Consider the following 22,151-nt stretch of genomic DNA (forward strand, 5'->3'; position numbering starts at 1 on the left):
GCCGCGCTGCTAATTTTGGGACGGGCCTGCAGCTGGCCGACGGTAAACGCGATTGAACACACGGACATGTTAATTCGCGATGCGTTTGTGGCTGGTATGAACTCTCCCCAAATCCGCCAAAGACTTTTAGAAAAAGAGTCGCTAGGACTCTGAGGCACGGGCCCTTGCAGCCTCACTAGATGTGGCCGCGTGAAACGCCCGCGCCTACGGCCCCGACCGCGCGGCAGCCCCTTGGGCTCCGTGGACCCCCGTCGCGACAAACCGCCCCCCCCCCCACAGGCTTGCGCGGTTCAGACGCCAAGTCGCCCCGGGGGAGCCCGCTGCTATTTCTGCGGCCAGGCAAAACACCCCCGGCAGCGCTGCCCGGCCCGCGCAGCGATTTCCAAGAGCTGCGGGAAAAAGGGCCATTTCGCGGCTGTGTGCCGGTCCCGGGGGGGTCGCCGCTCTCCCCGGAGAAGAAGGAGTCCTGCGCGTTCCAAACGCTCCCCAACCACCCCCCCAGCGCCCCATGTGCGACCCGCAGGCGCCGCCATTTTGGGTCCCAGCCACCACGAGGGGAGGAGGGGCGCCGCCATCTTGGGACCCCCCAGCCCTGCGCGATGCATGGGGGCGGCCATTTTGTCCACCCCCGCCGCCATCTTGTGACCCCCCAGCCATGTGCGATGCATGTGGGTGGCCATTTTGTTCACCCCCGCCGCCATCTTGGACGGCAACAATGGACCCCAGCATCGACGGCTCCACGGGGTTCGAGGAAGACGCTGAAGCACTACGACCATGTCTGGCCTTGGGCTCCGTGGACCCCCGTCGCGACAAATCGCCCCCCCCCCCACAGGCTTGCGTGGTTCAGACGCCAAGTCGTCCCGGGGGAGCCCGCTGCTATTTCTGCGGCCAGGCAAAACACCCCCGGCAGCGCTGCCCGGCCCGCGCAGCGATTTGCAAGAGCTGCGGGAAAAAGGGCCATTTCGCGGCTGTGTGCTGGTCCCGGGGGGTCGCCGCTGTTCCCGGAGAAGAAGGAGTCCTGCGCGTTCCAAACGCTCCCCAACCCCCCCCCCCAGCGCCCCATGTGCGACCCGCAGGCGCCGCCATTTTGGGTCCCGGCCACCACGAGGGGAGGAGGGGCGCCGCCATCTTGGGACCCCCCAGCCCTGCGCGACGCATGGGGGCGGCCATTTTGTCCACCCCCGCCGCCATCTTGGACGGCATCAATGGACCCCAGCATCGACGGCTCCACGGGGTTCGAGGAAGACGCTGAAGCACTACGACCACGTCTGGCCTCAATGACGCTGGACCAAGCACGGCCCCGGACCCTCCAGACGACGACAACAACGGTGCTGATCAACGGACACGAGACACCATGCCTGGTCGACTCTGGGAGCACAGAAAGCTTCAACCACCCCGACACGGTAAGACGCTGTTTTTTGACCATCCGTCCCAGTGCGCAAAAGATTTCCCTAGCTGCAGGATCCCACTCCGTACAGATCAAAGGCTTCTGCATAGTGACCCTAACGGTGCAAGGGAGGGAGTTTAAAAACTACAGGCTCTACGTCCTTCCCCAACTCTGCGCCCCCACATTACTGGGATTAGACTTCCAGTGCAATCTGCAGAGCCTAACTTTCCAATTCGGCGGCCCAATACCCCCACTCACTATCTGCGGCCTCGCAACCCTCAAGGTTGAGCCCCCATCCTTGTTTGCAAACCTCACCCCGGATTGCAAACCCGTCGCCACTAGGAGCAGACGGTACAGCGCCCAGGACCGGACATTTATTCGGTCCGAAGTCCAGCGGCTACTGAAGGAAGGCATAATCCAGGCCAGCAATAGTCCCTGGAGAGCACAGCTGGTAGTAGTAAAGACAGGGGAGAAGCAAAGGATGGTCATAGACTATAGCCAGACCATCAACAGGTACACACAGCTAGATGCGTACCCTCTCCCCCGCATATCCGACATGGTCAATCGGATTGCCCAATATAAGGTCTTCTCCACCGTGGACCTCAAGTCCGCCTACCATCAGCTCCCCATCCGCCCAAGTGACCGCAAGTACACAGCCTTCGAGGCAGACGGGCGATTATACCACTTCCTAAGGGTCCCATTTGGCGTCACAAACGGGGTCTCGGTCTTCCAACGGGAGATGGACCGAATGGTTGATCAACACGGGTTGCAGGCCACGTTCCCGTATCTCGACAACGTAACCATCTGCGGCCACGATCAGCAGGACCACGACGCCAATCTCCAAAAATTCCTCCAGACCGCTAAAGCCTTGAACCTCACATACAACGAGGACAAGTGCGTTTTTAGCACAAACCGGCTAGCCATCTTGGGATATGTAGTGCGCAATGGGATAATAGGCCCCGACCCCGAACGTATGCGCCCCCTCATGGAATTTCCCCTCCCTCACTGCTCAAAAGCCCTAAAACGCTGCCTGGGGTTCTTTTCATATTACGCCCAGTGGGTCTCCCAGTACGCAGACAAGGCCCGCCCCCTAATACAGACCACGACCTTCCCTCTGTCGACAGAGGCTTGCCAGGCCTTCAGCCGCATCAAAGCGGATATCGCAGAGGCCACGATGCGCGCCATCGACGATGCCCTCCCCTTCCAGGTCGAGAGCGACGCCTCCGATGTAGCTCTAGCGGCCACCCTTAACCAAGCGGGCAGACCCGTGGCCTTTTTCTCCCGAACCCTCCATGCCTCAGAAATCCGCCACTCCTCAGTGGAAAAGGAAGCCCAAGCCATAGTGGAAGCTGTGCGACATTGGAGGCATTACCTGGCCGGCAGGAGATTCACTCTCCTCACTGACCAACGGTCGGTAGCTTTCATGTTCGATAATGCACAGCGGGGCAAAATTAAAAATGACAAGATCTTAAGGTGGAGGATCGAGCTCTCCACCTTCAACTATGAGATCTTGTACAGTCCCGGAAAGCTGAACGAGCCGTCCGATGCCCTATCCCGCGGCACATGTGCCAACGCACAAATTAACCGTCTCCAAACCCTCCACGAGGACCTCTGCCACCCGGGGGTCACTCGGTTCTACCATTTTATAAAGTCCCGCAACCTCCCCTACTCCGTGGAGGAGGTCCGTACAGTCACAAGGAACTGCCACATCTGCGCAGAGTGCAAACCGCATTTTTTCAGGCCGGATAGTGCGCACCTGATCAAGGCTTCCCGTCCCTTTGAACGCCTGAGTCTGGATTTCAAAGGGCCCCTCCCCTCCACCGACCGCAACACATACTTCCTGAACGTGGTGGACGAGTACTCCCGTTTCCCCTTCGCCATCCCCTGCCCTGACATAACAGCGGCCACAGTCATTAAAGCCCTTAGCACCATATTCACACTGTTCGGTTGCCCCGCATACGTCCATAGCGACAGGGGGTCCTCCTTCATGAGTGACGAGCTGCGCCAGTTCCTGCTCAGCAAGGGTACAGCCTTGAGCAGGACAATCAGCTACAACCCCCGGGGGAACGGGCAAGTAGAGAGGGAGAACGGCACGGTCTGGAAGACCGTCCTACTGGCCCTACGGTCCAGGGATTTCCCAGTTTCACGGTGGCAGGAGGTCCTCCCGGACGCCCTCCACTCCATCCGGTCGTTACTGTGTACCACCACTAACCAAACGCCCCATGAGCGCCTCCTTGTCTTCCCCAGGAGGTCCTCCTCTGGAACGTCGCTGCCGACCTGGCTGGCGGCCCCAGGACCCATCTTGCTCCGGAAACATGTGCGGGCGCACAGGTCGGACCCGTTGGTCGAGAGGGTTCACCTCCTCCACGCGAACCCGCAGTACGCCTACGTGGAGTACCCCGACGGCCGACAGGACACGGTCTCCCTGCGAGATCTGGCGCCCGCCGGCAACACACACACCCCCTCGACACCAATCACCCCCTCCCTGCCACCGGCGCACCCCGCGACAGCCCCCTTCCCGGGAGGATCGGTCCTCCTCCCAGGTCCGACCAGAAGTGAAGCTGAAGCAGAAACCGTAAAGCTCCCGGAGGCGACAACACTGGAACAAGCACCACCACCACCGGGGCTGAGGCGATTGACAAGGACGACCAGACCGCCTGCCCGACTCGTGGCATCGGTGTAACTTTGTGGACTTTAACGAGAATTTTTTTTTTCCTTTTCCCTCTTACGAATACTGTAAATAGTTCAAAACAAAAAAACCCTGTACATAGCCCAGTGTAGGGCACTGTAATGACATGCAAAAGTTTTTTTCCTCCCAGGACCAGCCTTGTAAACCCCTACCACCATGCGAAGCACCACCCCGCCGGGTTCATTTTTAACAAGGGGTGAATGTGGTAGTATGCATTAGGGGTCATGTGGGACTGTGAAGCCGTGATGTCATTGGCTGACAGATCCCAGGTCCTGGTTGGCTGTTGATCTCTAGCTCCGCCCTGAAGGCGGAATATAAGAACCAGGAATTCTCCCCGCAGCTCCAGTCTGTTGCTGAACTGCGGGGAACGAGTCACGCTTAATAAAGCCTCATCGACTTCACCTCTATTCGTCTCTCGGGAGTCTTTGTGCGCTACAGTATCTTTGACTGTGTGTAAATAAATGAGCATTGCTTTTGAACTTACTAACTGGTGTATCGAGTCTTTGATCAGTATTCGGTTTTGAACTTTGTGGCAGTATCGAAAGATACCTGGCGACTCTTGAGCAAACGTAATTAAACAGAGCCAAATTAAGAGACAACAGCAAGTAAGCAACAGTACCAAAGCTGTTTTTATTATGACACTGTGCCCCTCATGCCACTGTGTTTAATGTGACTCTGTACACGAAGGCTGTCTGACGCCTCGCACACTGTACCAATGATCCAAAAGGATATAATATTCCTTGAAGTGGTAATTCAACGTTCCTTTCAGCCATAACTATGGAATTGAATTTGTGATTACCTGTGAGCGTGAATAAGTGCGTTGAAAGCTAATCCATCTTTCCAACTCGAGGAGAAGTTCTGAACATCAACATTCTTATATCCGGTGGTCTTACGTTGGCACCAAATTAGCAGAGCCTCCTTGGCAGAACGTTTGGCACTGCTGGCATCAAACTCATCCTAGCACAGCAGAAAAAGTTGGTTAGCGCATAGATTTAGGACCAGTCAGTACCGCCAGAATATGAGCAGCAGAGGATCGTGCAGTCAGTGAATCAAACCCAGTTTCAATGGTCGGTGGAAACTAGCAGCTACACACAGCAGAGGACAGTGTTTCACATGCAACAAACTCCACATCACCAACTCTCACAGGACTTTCGCTCAGTGGTTTCACTTTGCACTGTTCACAGAGCAAATCCTGCCGTAACGAAGCCCACTTTCACACATAAAATTAGATAGAATGTACAGCGTAGAAACTAGTTATTCAGTCCAACCAGTCTATGCCAGTGTTTATGTTCCACAGAAACCTCTGCACGGTAGGACAGTTGCTTCACAGCTCCAGGGTCCCAGGTTCGATTCCCGGTATGGGTCACTGTCTGTGCGGAGTCTGCACATTCTCCCCGCGTCTGCGTGGGTTTCTTCCGGGTACTCTAGTTTCCTCCCACAGTCCAAAGATGTGCAGGTTAGGTGAATTGACCATGCTAAATTGCAGTTAGTGTCCAAGAAGGTTGGGTGGGGTAACGATAGGGTGGTGTGGGCTTAGGTCAGGTGCTCTTTCCAAGGGCCGGTGCAGACTCGATGGGCTGAATAGCCTCCTTCTGCATTGTAGATTCTATGATCTGATCTATGATATGATCTTCCCATCCTACTTCAAGCTACCCTGTCAGCAGATCTTTCTATTCCTTTTGACGTAATTAGCTTCAACTTAAATTCATCTCTCCTACTTCATGTGGTCACCTCAACTACTTCATGTGGTAACATGCTTACCATTCGCTAAGTAAAGAAATTCCTTGTGAATTTCTTGTTGGATTTATTAGTGACTATCTTGTAGTCATGTTAAGTAATGGGTTAAGAGACATTGCAATTAGTTGTCTCATTTATGTTAAGTATCCATTAATTGACACTGATATGTAAAAGGGGCATCAGGTGGCCTGTCAGGTGATGTATAGTTAGAGTTTTGCGCAAAGGCTGTTGGAATGAAATAAATGGGTGTTTGTGAAAAAGGAACCGAACTTTAGACTCTTCATATCACAGCAACTAAAGCGTCTAACAATTGGTAGCAGAGGATGGTTGCTGTAGAAATGTGAAAGGTTGAAAGATACAACTTTTCTAGATCAAACCAAGGAGTGAGAAAAGAAGAAAAAAAAAAAAGGGATATATGGCTGAACCCAGGATAAAGATGGCTGACTATGACTATCCTCCCTTATTTTTTGAAAGGGAATCGTACGACCAATGGAGAAGTGCAGTAGTTATGTGGACGAAGGTAACTGCTTTGGGAAAGAGAAAACAAGGTATGGCATTGGCTCTTTCTCTACCATATGGCAGCAAAATCCAAAACAAAGTGCTTCTGAGCTGGAATTGGAAGAGTTAGACTCAGAAGAAGGTCTGGAGACTTTATTACATTATATGGAAAGATTTATAAGAAAGATGACTTGTTAAGTGCGTATGAAGCATGGCCGGATTTTGATAAGTGCCGGAAAATGGATGATATCTCCATGGAAGACTATATAATGGAATTTGGCAGACTATATAAAAAGACTATATTGTGCAGAAACACAACCTGGAAGTTCCACAGTCTGTGTTGGTCTTTAAATTACTTGACTGTGCTAGAGTGAGCAACATGGATAGGCTCCTGGTTTTGACAGGAGTTCAGTTTACTGATAAGGATACCTTATTCGAACAGATGACAAAAGCTTTACAAAAGTTTCTGGGGAAACATTCGATTCCAATGGCTCTGATGACCCAAATAGGTCAGCCTGCAATAAGGCAGAATATGGAAGATACACTACTAACAGGATGGCGAAATCGTATGGCTACGAACAGGGCTCAAGACTATAGAAGGAGACTGAGACAAGGAAATTATGAAGACAGAAACCCAGTTAGAACCTACAATAGGAAGATGAACCCCAGAAATGCGCGGGGCATGATAAATCGATGTTTTTGATGCGACTCTCAATACCATTATGCTTTCAACTGTCCAACTCGTTATGATAGAGTGTTTGAAGCGACACATGACACGGAAGAGTCTGAAGAGGAAAAAGATAGTGACCAGAAAGAAGGCATTGTCCTATTGACAAGCAGTTTTACGCCGGCAATGAGGGTGTTGGTTGCAGAATCCTTCAACTGTGCTGTATTGGACAGTGGCTGCACATCTACTGTGTGTGGAATTGACTGGTTAAAATGTTACCTGGACTCTTTGAATGCTGAAAATCGTAACAAGGTTAAGGAATTTGTAAGTTCCACAAGTTTCAGGTTTGGGGATGATAATACTCTGAAGTCGCTGAAAAGAGTGGTGATCCCTTGCAATATTGCCGGAGTGAATCATTTCATTAGCACGGATGTTGTATCAAGTGAGATACCTTTGCTTCTGAGCAGACCATCGATGAAGAAAGCACACATGAAACTGGATATGGAACAGGATAAGGCAACAGTTTTTGGAAAGACAGTGGACTTACAATTTACACAGTCGGGACACTATTGTATTCCATTACTGACAAATAATATTTCAAGTAGAGTGGTTAAGGATGTGTTAATGGCAGTTGAAATTGGGACTTTAGCTGATAAAAAGCTTGTGGTGTTAAAACTGCATAGACAATTTGCACATCTGTCTCCTCGGAGGCTGAAAAATATATTAAAGGATGCAGGGGTAAGGGATGACGACTATACTAAACTGATAGAACAGGTTAGTGACTGCTGTGGAGTTTGTAGGAAGTACAGAAGGACAACAGCACGACCGATAGTAACCCTACCTTTGGCCAGGGATTTTAACGACATTGTGGCCATGGACCTTAAGATCTGGGATAAAACAAATAATATATTTATTTTGCATTTTGTAGATTTAGCAACCAGATTTAGTCAATCAACGATTGTACGAAGTAAAGAAAAGAGAGTAATTCTGGATCAAATCGTGGAAAAATGGATAGGGACAGGAATGGGTCCACCGGCAAAATTCCTTATGGACAATGGGGGAGAATTTGCTAATGATGAGTTTAGGGATATGTGAGAAAACATGAATAGCAGAGTTATGAATACGGCTGCAGAAAGCCCATTTAGTAATGGTGTCTGTGAAAGAAATCATGCTGTCATCGATGATATGCTTCGGAAAATTTTGGCAGATCGACCAAATTGCAGGCTAAATTCAGCTTTAGCATGGGCAGTACATCCAAAGAATTCATTGCAGATGGTTGGGGGCTATAGTCCTTATCAATTAGTGTTTGGTAGAAATCCTAAAATTCCATCCATTTTGGATGACCAGCCTCCAGCTTGGGAGGAGACTACAATTAGTTCTGGTTTTGCTGAACATTTAAATGCATTACATAGCAGTAGAAAAGCTTTTTTGGAAGCAGAAGTCTCAAAGAATTCGCAGAGCTTTAAGACATAACGTACGGCCATCAGATTCCGTTTTTCAGCAAGGGGGCATGGTATACTATAAGAGAGACAATTCTAATGAATGGAAAGGCCCAGGGAAGATCATAGGCATAGATGGCAAAACAATTATTTTGCAACATGGTAATCAAACTGTTAGGGTACATTCATCAAGGATAACGGGTACAGATTACAAATTTTCAAATTTAGACAGAGCAGACAGACATGACGAGGAACCAGAGTCATCTGGTACGCATGTGTTACAGAACTATGAGGACCAATTAACTGATTATAGACAGGGTTTCTGTGGAGGAACACAACACTTCTGATGAATTAGAACAGGCCATTTTTCCGAAAGGGCAACTGCCAAAAGTTGGTACAAAAGTGACATACTTGCCTGAAGGGTCTAGTCAATGGAAGGATGCAATTGTTATTAGTAGAGCAGGGAAGGCCACTGGAAAGTATAAACATTGGTTGAATGTACAGCATTCAGGGGAAGGAGTCAAGACAATGGATTGGGAAAACGAAGTTCAAAAGTGGAGGGCACAGAAACGCAGTGCCAGTTCAGATAGTACATCGGATAGTGAACAGGTCCGCAGGAAAAGGTCAAGAACTATTGAAAGGACATCCCACAGTAGAAGGGAAAGATCAAGCAGTAGCAGTACAGAACTAGATACCAGGTGGGAGAGGGGACGTAGTTTATCAAGATCTCGGAACAGGAGTAAGACTACGAATACTAATAGGAGTAGAAGCATGTGAGATTTTGGTGACTTCAAATAAATTAGATGAAAAAGTTATCAAAGAAGCTAAACAGCAAGAATTGCATAGTTGGAGTGAATTTGGGGTATACACGGAAGTACCGGATAGGGGACAAAGAGCTCTATCCCACAGATGGATTTGCACGGAAAAGGTTCTTCCGGATGGAACTTATAAGGCAAAGGCCAAGCTCGTGGCAAGGGGATTTGAAGAAAACTTAAAAGATCAGGATTTAAGGGTAGATTCACCTACAGCAGGAAAGGTTATTTTAAAGATCTTCTTGGCTCTATTAGCCACAAAGGCATGGGAATGCAAATCTATAGATATAAAAGCTGCCTTTTTGCAGGGGCATCAGCTCCAGAGAGACATTTTTCTCCGTCCTCCTAAAGAAGCAACTAACACAGAAGGGGGACTCTGGAAGTTGAACAAATGTGTATATGGATTAAATGATGCATCTAGAGTCTGGTATTTTTCGGCCAGGTCAGTTTTGTTAAAGTTGAAAGCAGATCCTGCAATGTTTCACTAGCACTATAAAGGAAATCTTTCTGGCATTTTTATGATGCATGTCGATGTTTTTATGTGGGGTGGGACGAGTGATTTTGAAGCTATTGTAATCTCTGGTTTGAGGAAAGAATTCAGAGTTGGGAGTCAGGCTTCCGGTGCATTTAAATATATTGGACTGGAAATTGGACAGACTAAGTTAGGGGCAACTTTACGTCAGCAATCTTATTTGGAAAGCATCAGCCCAATAGCAATTAGTCATGGCCGAGTTTCACAAAAAGACGCAATGGTTTCAAAGACAGAAAAAGAGCAACTGCGAAGTTTAATTGGGCAACTGAACTGGCTAGGTAGACAGACTAGACCGGACGTGAGTTTTGATGTCTTAGAGTTGAGTACAAAAATGAATGATCCCAAAGTGAAAGACATAATTAGAGCAAATAAAGCATTGGCCAAACTAAAAATGCAGGAGTGTGTTTTGAAGTTCCTGGGTTTAGGTGACCTTAGGCACTTGAAAACTCATAATTTATAGTAATGCGTCCTATGTAAATTTATGTGATGGGGTTTCAAGCGCAGGAGGTTTTATAATTTTCCTTTTGGGGAACAATGGTAAATGTTGCCCGCTTGTGTGGGAAACAAAGAAAATAAGGAGAGTGGTTAAAAAGCACTTTGGCTGCTGAGACGTTAAGCCTTGTAGAGGCGGTGGATATGGCCTTTTATACAAGTATGATATTGACAGAAATTTTGGGATATGGGGATTTGGGGAATATACCGATTGACTGTCACATTGACAATAAATCCCTGTGGGAAAATGTGCACTCTACAAAAAGTGTCAATGAAAAGAGGTTACGGATAGACATCGCAAGTTTGAAGCAGATGTTGGACAGAGGGGAAATAACAAAAATTAAATGGGTCAACAGGAGCTATCAACTGTCAAACTGTTTTACGAAAAGAGGGGTGAGTTCACAGAAACTTTTGGATATTGTTAATGAAGGGCGCTTGTTTCTGTGACTGTTTTTTTTCTTTCTCGTCCAAACAAAAAAAAGGGGAGGAAATCATGTGTGTTTTTGAGTTTCTTGAAATTTTGTTTTCACCTAATTATTTCTTCCAACTGACCCAGATGTGTCCAAAGTGCCAGGTTTTGTGCCTCTTTCATCACCCACCATTTTACAACACTATCTCAAGCCTTCTAAAAATACATCTAGTTTAATAGTTGACTTCCACAAGTTCAGTAGTCAGTCCAGCTCAATTAGTCACTCTCACGTCTGACTCAGTTATAACACCAGCTCAGGACTTAGGCACGTAATCTGGACTGACATGCCAGTGCAATACTGAGCCTGTACAGCATTGTCGGAAGTACCATTCTTCAAAGAGATGTTTACCTGTATGTGGGATATCAAATATTCCATGGCAATATTTGAAGAGGGGTACGGAGTCCAGTCCTAACACTCCTCTCTTCAGTTTAACATCTCATCTGAAAGATGGCACACCTGATATTGCAGCATTTCCTCAAGACTGTACGGAAGTGACAGCCTGGATTAGGTGCTCAGGTCTCTCTAGTGGGACTTCAGCCTACAATCATTTGACTCGATGAGAATGCTCCCTACTCAGCCATGGTTGGCACTGTACAATCTCAGCACCTGTGGAGAGAGAAGGGTGCTAACGTTTCGAGTCTGGATGACTCTTTGGCAAAGGTTTGACAAAGAGTCATCCAGACTCGAAACATTAGCAATCAACTGGGGGTGTTGGTTCATTGCAAGATTAGGCGTGAGCAATTGTACTGCCCTGTCCCATTGCCATAGGTAGAGAGAGGACATGCTGTGAATTTAAACATGTGCTGACATGTGACATCACCAGATTGGTCAGTTTAGTGCATAGCAAACAGGGAAGGCAGGACATTCCTAGCAGTCCAATTAGGACAGATTTGGCTTACCTCATCAAGTGTGATGGTGGCGAGCTGAAAGCGCAGGATAATCACCCAGATCAGACCCAGGATTAGGGTGCGGTCACCATCCACAACATTCTCAGGACCAATTAGACCAACGTTTATCTGAAGGCAACACAAAAAAGTTAACAAAGCAAATTTAAAAGTCACATCTCAAGGACACTGCGTCTCGGGGTCACTGTGCACATACTGCGTCTCTGGGTCACTGTGCGCACACAGTAAGGATCGGGGGTTGAAGTGAACATCAGTAAAGGTCGCATATCAGAGCATGATATCAGCAAACATTGCTTCACATTGACCAAGATCATAAATGATAAAATTTGGAATGGCTAGTTTGAAAAGGTTAATATGTCAACTAATCAAGGCAGAATGTGTGCTCACGGAGAAGCAATCTGCCCCCTCTTAATTCACAAGCAATACTGTACATAGCCTTTACAAAGTATCATTACCTTGGTTTTCAGGAAAGCAATGGCCCTGCTGTTGTTCTCCAGGTAGTGGACTCTCATTCTGCCTCTGCTGGGTCTGTTCAGCTTCTCTCCAGAGATGGCTTCCAGTAGTGAAATTAGGACAACCCCATCTTTCAGTTCAGTGAATAGGTCAGTAATGAAAATATTCACCTACCAAATACAAAACATAATGTCAAATATCTAAAAGAGAAGAAAACTCTTAATTTCACTCAAATCAAACTCATGGACAACCACAGATTCAAGCCAGGAAAGTGGGACGGAAATTTTCAGAGATGGGAGGAGATGGGGATTAAGACAATAAAGCATTTGTTTCTTGGGGGTCGATTTGCAGGATTGAAGGAGCTAGGAGCGAAATACGGGCTGGAGCAGGGGGAAATGTTTAAATACACGCAGGTAGGAGATTTTGCCAGGAAGGAGATACAGAGCTTTCGAGTAGAGCCGGCTTCCACATTGCTGGACGACAGGGGGACTGGAGAAGGGGGTAGTGTCGGCGGTTGACGGGGCTATTTTGGAAGAGGAGAAGGCACCACTGGAAGGGATCAAAGCAAAGTGGGAGGAAGAGTTGGGAGAGGGTATGGGGAAGAGGTTCTGGTGTGAGGTGCTCCGGAGAGTTAACGCCTCTACCTCGTGCACGAGGTTGGCGCTGATACAGCTGAAGGTGATATGGCGAGGAGAAGGGGATAGAGGATGTGTGTGTGAACATTGCGGTTGTTTAGGGTCATCTCTAAAGTGGTGCACATGAAACTGGACCCGGGCCCCCGGGAGACCATATTCGGGGTGTCGGACCAGCCAGGGTTGGAAACGGGTGCGGAGATCCTGTTGTGATGGAGAACAACCTCTCCACCCTGTGCCCTGGCGTGGCGGGGGGGACCTGTTGGTATTCTTAACTCTTGAGAAGGTTATGTTTAAACTGAGGGGAAGGATGGAGGGGTTCTACAATTCATGGCATTATTCCTCATGCACTTTTAAAAATTGGATAACATCGAACATTGGGGTGGGGGTGGGGGGTGGTGGTTGGAGTGTTGGGGGGAGAGGGACTGTGTTAATGGTGACTATGGGTGATTCCAGATTCATTTTTGTTATTTGTTCATGTTAACTTGCGGGCTGCTGTTTGGGGGTTTGGTGGGAGGATGGGATTGCTGTTGTTGATATGGGGATTGACATTCTATTCGTTACTGATTATTGTTTTGTAGCTGGGTGTAAATTTGGGAGAAAATGTGAAAAGGGAGGAGAATAGAAATATTTTAAAAAAAAATCCAAACTCATGTGCAATCCACTTTACCATGAACTCAACCCACTCATTTAATCTCATCTGACGGCCCACGTACACTCTGTAATGTAATACTTCCTTTTACAAAATGCTATAGTTGCCAGCTCAAATAATAATTTTAAAATCTGAGATCAATTAATTATTTCTAGCCAAAATATTAAGGGATAGGGAGCCAAGGCAGGTGGATGGAGTTCAAACACAGATCAGCCATCATCTCATTGAATGCTTGAACATGGGCTGAATGCCTTACCCCTGTTCCTATGTTCCCATGTTCCCATCCTCATATGGACTCCCCTGAACCAGGCAAACTTTCTTGACTTAGGGACAAATCACACGTCAGCGTGTTCAGAGATTTCATGTGGAGCTTGCCACAGCATAGGCTTGGAAAGTCTGCAGAAGGATATCACTAAACTTTAAACAGTGGAAGGCACACGGTGACTAGTCTCTTTCTGTGCTGTCTCACTCTATAAATGTACTGGTACAGAACATTGCTGGGCTTCCTACAGCTTATTAGGAACATATTACCCATTCGGCAATTGCCTCACAGAGTCGAGTTGGAAAACTGACAATCTTAACAATAGGCGAGCACTGCAGTTTTTGTTAGTGGGCCAGGCTAGAAAATGAATCATGGAGTAGTGTGAACTAGTCTGATTCAGGTTGCATGACCAAGTCGATCATGGAGATTGACTTGGTTCCGAACTTGCATTATCAGGCATATCAACTGCAAACCACTTGAACTTCAAAGTAACAAATTAATCTATCCCCTCCTCAAAGATAGGCCTTAATGAGTTGATAATCAGACAAATAACAAATGTGGCTTGTGTCCATGTCTGATGAACATCAGACATCAGGAGCTACTCACCACATGTTTTGCAAGGCCATCATTATCCTTCTGACCACAGTAAGGACATAGATAGGAAGCTATGAAATAGTACTACCAACAGCTGGCGCAGCGGAGCTAAGTATCAGCTGTGTTATCTCTCTGCAGCCCCAACATGAAGTCCTGGACAAACAAACATGTTGTCTCTTCATTGACTTCCAGAGCTTCCTCATCAACCATTTGCTTTTAGAGTGTGGGAGCAGCTCTGTAGGTGAGCCTGTTCCATGTCAACCAACTTAGCACAGCGGTTAGCACTGTTGCTTCACAGTGCCAGGGACCCGGGTTGGATCCCAGCTTGGGTCACTGTCTGTGCAGAGTCTGCACATTCTCCCAGTGTCGGTGTGGGTTTCCTCCGGGTACCTCCCACAACTCCCGAAAGGTGAATTGGACATTCTGAATTCTCCGTCAGTGTATCCGAACAGGCGCCTTAGTGTGGCGACTAGGGGATTTTCACAGTAACTTTATTGCAGTGTTAATGTAAGCCTACTTGTGACACTAATAAAGATTATTACTGTTAAGTTCAGGCCAGAAAGACCAAAAACTGAAATTTGGAATAAACAGGGCACTGTTCGGGTTGGCAGGCTGTACTTACTGGGATGCCTCAAGAATCAATGCTTGGATCTAAGCTATTTACAATCCCTAACAACGTTTAGATTAGGAGATGGCGGGTGATACATCCAGGTTTGCTGATGATACAAAGCTAGGTGGGAAAGTAAGTTGCAAGGAGAACACTGTCTGCAAAGGGATACAGACAGGTTAAATTAGCGGGCAAGAAAGTGGCAGATGAGGTATAATGTGGGAGCATGCAAGATTATCCACTTTGGTTGGAAGAATGGAAAAGCGGAATTTAAAAATTTTTTTTTAAAGGTGGGAGACCGGAAAATGTTGATATTCAAAAGGGATTGCATGTCCTTGTACATGAATCCCAGGATGTTGACATGCAGCATGTTAACAGTAAGCAATGATGAAGGCAAAGAGTCTGTTAGGCTTATTACAAGGGGGTATAAGGGGCTTTGGTGAGACCACACATGGCGTATGGTGTACAATTTTGGTTGTTTTAGATCTGCTCGTTTGTCCATGTTTTCCCAAGGCTGTAATGAGGTCAGGAGATTAGTGACTGGCGGAATGCAAACTGGACATCAGTGGGCAGGTTAGTTAAAAAAATTTAATTTAGAGTACCCAATTCATTTTTTCCAATTAAGGGGCAATTTAACGTGGCCAACCCACCTACTCTGCACATCTTTGCGTTGTGGGGGCAAAACCCACGCAAACACACAAAAATGTGCAAACGCCACACGGACAGTGACCCAGAGCCGGGATCGAACCTGCGACCTCGGCGCCGTGAGGCAGCAGTGCTAATCACTCTGCCACCGAGTTGCCCTTGAGCAGGTTATTTCTGAGTAAATGCCGCTTGATGGCACTGTTGATGACCCCTTCCATCACTTCACTGATGATCAAAAGTAGACCGATATGGCAGTAATTGAATGGGTTGGATTTCTGCTGCTGTGTGTGTACAGGAAAATACAGGAGCAATTTTCCATATTGCCAAATAGATACAAGTGCTTCAGCAGTACTGGAACAGCTTGGCTAGGGGTGCGGCAAGTTCTGAAGCACAAGTGTTCAGTACTCTGCTGGAATATTGTCAGGGCCGGGCCTTTGCAATATCCAGTGCCTTCAGCTCTTTACTGATATCACATGAAGAGAATCAAATTGACTAAGACTGATATTTGTGATACTGGGGACTTCCAGAACAGACTGACATGTATCATTCACTTGCACTTCTGGCTGAAGATTATAGCAAATGCGTCAGCCATATCTTTTGAAATGATGTGCTGGGTTCCCCCTTCATTGACGATGGGGATATTTGTGGAGTTCCTCCTCCAGTGAGTTATTTAATTATCCACCACCATTCACAGCTGGATGTGGTAGGACTGTAGATCCATTGGTTGTGGGAGGAGCTCTGTCTACCACTTGCTTATGCTGTTTGGCATGCAAGTAGTCTTGTGTTGTAGTTTCACCAGCTTGACACCTCATTTTTTGTTATGCTCGGTGTTGCTCCCGGCATGCTCTCCTGCACTCTTCATGGAACCAGAGTTGACCCCCTGGCTTGGTGGTAATGGTAGAGTGTGGTTATGCCAGGCCATGAGGTTGCAGGTTGTGGTTGAGTACAATTCTGCTGCTGCTGATGGCCCACAGCACCTCATGGTTGCCCAGTCTTGAGTTGCTAGATGTATTCAAAATCATTTAGCATGGTGGTAGTTCTACAAAACATAATGGAGAGTATCCTTGTTGTGAAGATGGGACTTTGATTCCACAAGGACTGCGTTGTGGTCATTCCTACCGATACTGTCACGGACTGTGTATCTGTGGAAGACAGGTTGGTGAGGATGGGATCAAGTTTGTTTTTCCCTCTTGTTGCTTCCCTTGACAATCTGCTGCAGATGCCGTCTAGCAGCTGTGTGCTTTAGGACTCGACTAACTCGGTCAATAATGGTGCTACTAAGTCACTCTTAGTAATGGACATTGAACCCCACCCAGAGTACATTCTGCGCCCTTTTGAACTTTCAATGCTTCCCCCAAGTGGTGTTCAATATGAAGGAGTACTGATTCAACAGCTGAGTTCAGGGAGATGTGGTAATCAGCAGGAGGTTTCCATGTCTATGTTAGATTGGATGTCATGAGACTTCATGGGGTCCTGAGTCAATGTTGAGGACTCCCAGGACAACTCTCCTTACTGACTGCCAGTGAGACAGGACATACCCAGGAATAGTGATGGTTGTGTCTGGGGCAATGGGTGAATTCTCTGCTGCCGAATGCTCTGTTCCTCTGGCATTGCATCGCATCCCTATCTGCAGGTTTCCCGGTGGTGTGGGGTGGCCACAATGGTAAATCCTATTGGCTGGCGCCAGGAATGGAGAATCCGGCTGCGGGCGACGGCTTTGCCACTGAGGAACATGGGGCTGGGAAGGCAGAGAATTCAACCCAATGTTTGGAAGGTATGATTCCGTCAGTAGGGGATTTCCGGTAGTGACAATGGAGTGAATGGTCACATACAGGGCAGCTCCTGCTTAAAGGCACAGAAAAGAGCTCTTTTTATCCAATACTGGGTGGAATTTTGATGAAAAGGCATAGGTGAATTTTGGAGGAGCAGCTTCCCCCGGAGGTGGTATGTTTGCTGGTTACCAGACACCGGCAGAAAACTGAGAGAGATTTGGCTGAAAAGTTGGAACAAGCTTCTGCTGCAGCAACCACTGTAAGCATGCAGGCGGGGGAAGGGCTGATGCAAGCTGGAAGGCCCCAGGCGCAGGAGCTGATGCAAATAGATGACCTGCCTGGAGGAGTGGAAGGTGTGAGTGCCACGAGGTACATCTCGAAGATGCTGGCGGAGCTGGTGGCAGAAGGGGTGCTAGATGAGGCCACTGAAGTGGACCAAGCGCATAGGCCCTTGATGCAGAAGCCTAGAGCTGGGGAGCCACCGTGGGCGGTGATTGTGAGACTCCACAAATTTGTGGAGAAAGAGAAAATGTTGCGATGGGTCAGGGAGAAGCGTACCTGTGACTGGGAGGGGAATAACATCTGAATTTATCAGGACATTGGAGCCCGAGTTGGCAAAGTGGCAGGCAGGTTTCACCAAAGGCCAAGGCGGTGCTGCACCGGCGGCAGATCAGGTTTGGGGTGCTCTACCCGGCGAAATTATGGGTGACGTTCGGAGGCCGGGAGTATTATTTCTAGACCCCAGAAGCAGCCGAAGACTTCTTTAAGGAGCATAAACTGAGGGGGATCTGAGCGGGCAATGCTTGGGATACCAGGATGTGGGCACTTTGTAATGGTCGGGAGCACGTTTGAAGTGGGTGGAGGAATTGGGGGATTTTCGGCTTTTTTGGGGGGCGGGGGGGGGGGGGGGGGGGGGGGTTTGATGTTCAATGTTGAGATTGTAAGGAGTCGAAGGGGCGAAAAGTTTATGTGGGGAAGGATGTTTATGTGGGGATGGTGGGGGAAGGGAAGGTCAGCATGGAGCCTTCTTCTTTGAATTTGTCTATATGTGTGTTTCTGGTACATACCTCTTCATTCACCTGAGGAAGGAGCAGCGCTCCGAAAGCTAGTGACATCGAAACAAACCTGTTGGACTTTAACCTGGTGTTGTAAGACTTCGTACTGTGCTCACCCCAGTCCAATGCCGGCATCTCCACATCAGAGCTGAGGAGTGGTAGAGGTGGAGGTGGGGTGGGGGTGGGGGGTCATTGGGAGATGCGTTTGGGCAGGGGCGGCTGCGCTAGCAGGTTATGCTGGTGAACGGAAGCGAGGTGGTGGGGGAGCAGGCCGAGAGGAGCGGCTGGGGGAGGGGTGAGGGGGGACATGTTGGGGGGGGGGGGGGGGGGATGGAAGGAGAAGAAGGCGAAAAGGCAGAGGGGAAGAGGAAAAGGCGGGGGTTGGGGAGGTTGCTGCAACGTGGCAGGGGGTGAGAGATGGCATGGCCAGCGGTGGATGTGCAAGGATGAGCCTGATACAGTTTAAGGTGACGCACAGGGTGCATATGACTCGGGCGAGAATGAGTGGGTTCTTTCAGGGGGTAGCAGATGAATGTGAGAGATGTGGGCGTTAGTCAGTGAATCACGCGGACATGTTTTGGGGTTGCAAAAAATTGGGAAGATTCTGGCCGGGAGTGTTCGCGGTCTTAGCCAGGATAGTGGAGGAGGTAGTGGACCCGGACACTTTGGTGCCGATACTTGGGGTTTCAGAGAAGTCGGAGCTCATGGAGAGGAGGAAGGTCGATGTTGTGGCCTTCGCCTCTCTGATTCTACGGCGGCGAATTTTGCTGGAATGGCGGTCGGCATCGCCACCGGGGATAGCAGCATGGTTGGGTGACCTGTACGACTTCCTGCGATTAGAGAAGATAAAGTATGAGTTAAGGGGCTCAGCGGGGGAGTTGAGAAAAGGCGGGGATGTTTGTGGCCATGTTTGAGGAGTTGTTTGTCGCAGGGGGGTAGGGGGCTGGTGAAAGAGGAAAAAAGGGGTTTGTCTACTGAGTCAGTATGGGTGGAAGTCAGAAACAAGAACGGAGCAGTCACTTTATTGGGAGTTTTCTATAGACCCCCCAATAGCAGCAGAGAGATAGAGGGACAGATTGTGCGGCAGATCTTGGAAAAGTGCAGAAGTAATGGACTTGTTGTCATGGGTGACTTCAACTTCCCTAATATTGACTGGAAACTCCCTAGTGCAAATGGTTTGGATGGAGCCAATTTTGTGAGGTGTGTACAGGAAGAATTCCTGACTCTATGTCGATAGGCCGACTAGGGGGAGGCCATATTGGACTTGGTGCTCAGCAACGAACCAGGCCAGGTGTCAGAGCTCTCGGTGGGAGAGCATTTCGGTGACAGTGACCACAACTCCTTGACCTTTACCATAGTCATGGAGGGGGATAGGAACAGACAGTATGGGAAGATATTTAATTGGGGATGGGGAAATTATACTGCTATTAGACAGGAGCTGAGGAGCATAAAGTGGGAACAATTGTTCTTGGGGAAATGCACAACAGTAATGTGGGGGTTGTTTAAGGAGCACTTGCTGCGAGTGCTGGATAGTTTTGTCCCTCTGAAACGAGGAAGGAATGGTAAGGTGAAGGAGTCTTGGATGACAAGAGAAGTGGAACTTCTAGTCAAGAGGAAGAAGGAAGCTTACGGGTAGCACGGTAGCATTGTGGATAGCACAATTGCTTCATAGCTCCAAGGTCCCAGGTTCGATTCTGGCTTGGGTCACTGCCTGTGCAGAGTCTGCACATCCTCCCCATGTGTGCGTGGGTTTCCTCCGGGTGCTCCAGTTCCCTCCCACAGTCCAAAGATGTGCAGGTTAGGTGGATTGGCCATTCTAAATTGCCCTTAGTGTTTGGTGGGGTTACTGGGTTATGGGGATAGGGTGGAGGTATGGATCTTGGGTAGGGTGCTCTTTCCAAGAGCCGGTGCAGACTCGATGGGCCGAATGGCCTCCTTCTGCACTGTAAATTCTATGAAATCTATGTAAGGTTGAGGAAGCAAGGATCTGACTCGGCTCGAGAGGGTTACAAGGTAGCCAGGAAGGAACTCAAAAATGGACTGAGGAGAGGTAGAAGGGGGCATGAAAAAGCGCTGGCGGGAAGGATTAGGGAAAACCCCAAGGGGTTCTACACTTGTGAGAAATAAGAGGATGATCAAAGTGAGAGTAGGGCCGCTCAGGGATAGTGGAGGGAACTTGTGCCTAGAGTCTGAGGAAGTAGGGGAGGCCTAAATGAATATTTTGCTTCAGTATTCACTGGAGAGAGGGACCTTGTTGCTTATGAGAACAGTGTGAACCAGGTTAATCAACTCGAACAGGTTGATATTAAGAAGGAAGATGGGCTGGAAATTTTGAAAAGCATCAGGTCCCCTGGGCCTGATGGGATATACCCAAGGTTACAACGGGAAGCGAGGGAGGAGATTGCTGCGCCGTTGGCGATGATCTTTGTGTCCTCACTCTCCACTGGAGTAGTACCGGATGATTGGAGGGAGACGAATGTTGTTCCCCTGTTCAAGAAAGGGAATAGGGAAATCCCTGGGAATTGCAGACCCATCAGTCTTACGTCTGGTGAGCAAAATATTGGAAAGGATTCTGAGAGATAGGATTTATGATTATTTAGAAAAACATAGTTTCATTAAAGATAGTCAGCATGGCTTTGTGAGGGGCAGGTCATGCCTCACAAGCCTCATTGAATTCTTTGAGGATGTAACGAGACACATTGATGAAGGTCGGGCAGTGGATGTGGTATATATGGATTTCAGTAAGCCATTTGACAAGGCTCCTCATGGTAGGCTCATTCAGAAAGTTCGGGGGTATGGGATACAGGGAAATTTGGCTGTCTGGATACAGAATTGACTGGCCGAAAGAAGACAGCGAGTGGTAGTGGATGGAAAGTATTCCGCCTGGAGGTCAGTGACCAGTGGTGTCCCGCAGGGATCGGTTCTGGGACCTCTGCTCTTTGTGGTTTTTATAAATGACTTGGATGAGGAAGTGGAAGGGTGGGTTAGTAAGTTTGCCGATGACACAAAGGTTGGGGGAGTTGTAGATAGTGTTGAGGGTTGTTGCAGGTTACAACAGGACATTGACAGGATGCAGAGCTGGGCTAAGAAGTGGCAGATGGAGTTCAACCTTGATAAATGTGAAGTGATTCATTTTGGAAGGTTGAATTTGAACGCTGAATACAGGGTTAAAGGCAGGATTCTTTGAAGTGTGGATGAACAGAGGGATCTTGGGGTCCACGTACATAGATCCCTCAAAGTTGCCACCCAGGTTGATAGGGTTGTTAAGAAGGCATATGGTGTGTTGGCTTTCATTAACAGGGGGATTGAGTTTAAGAGCCATGAGGTTTTGCTGCAGCTTTATAAAACCCTAGTTAGACCACTTTTGGAATAGTGTGTCCAGTTCTGGTCGCCTCATTATAGGAAGGATGTGGATGCTTTGGAGAGGGTACAGAGCAGATTTAAAAGAATGCTGCCTGGACTGGAGGGCATGTCTTATGAAGAAAGGTTGAGGGAGCTAGGGCTTTTCTCACTAGAGCGAAGAAGGCAGAGAGGTGACTTGATAGAGGTGGACAAGGTGATGAGAGGCATGGATAGAGTGGATAGCCAGAGACTTGTCCCCAGGGTGGAAATAGCTGTCACGAGGGGACATAATTTTAAGGTGATTGGAGGAAGGTATAGGGGAGATGTCAGAGGTAGGTTCTTTACACAGAGTGGTGGGTGTGTGGAGTGCACTGCCAGTAGAGGTGGTGGAGTCAGTTATTTGGGACATTTAAGCGACTCTTAGACAAGCACATGGACAGCAGTAAATTGAAGGTGTTGATCTTCAATTAGGATAAATGGTCGCCACAACATCCTGGGCTGAAGGGCCT

General features: G+C 48.3%; 1 protein-coding gene across 1 annotated transcript in view; it reads right to left on the reverse strand.

Moving 5' to 3' along the window:
* The window catches only part of sptbn5 (spectrin, beta, non-erythrocytic 5), a 400,397-nt gene that overhangs the window by 369,085 nt on the left and 9,161 nt on the right, over window positions 1–22,151 (reverse strand). The window contains exons 2-4 of the mRNA XM_072486950.1: window positions 12,084–12,251; window positions 11,623–11,739; window positions 4,876–5,033 (exon numbers count right to left, since the gene is read on the reverse strand). Of these exons, the coding sequence (XP_072343051.1) occupies window positions 4,876–5,033; window positions 11,623–11,739; window positions 12,084–12,251 (443 nt within the window). The remainder of the gene's footprint in view (window positions 1–4,875; window positions 5,034–11,622; window positions 11,740–12,083; window positions 12,252–22,151) is intronic.

Source organism: Scyliorhinus torazame, chromosome 2, assembly GCF_047496885.1.
Source record: "Scyliorhinus torazame isolate Kashiwa2021f chromosome 2, sScyTor2.1, whole genome shotgun sequence".
Lineage (NCBI taxonomy): Eukaryota > Metazoa > Chordata > Chondrichthyes > Carcharhiniformes > Scyliorhinidae > Scyliorhinus > Scyliorhinus torazame.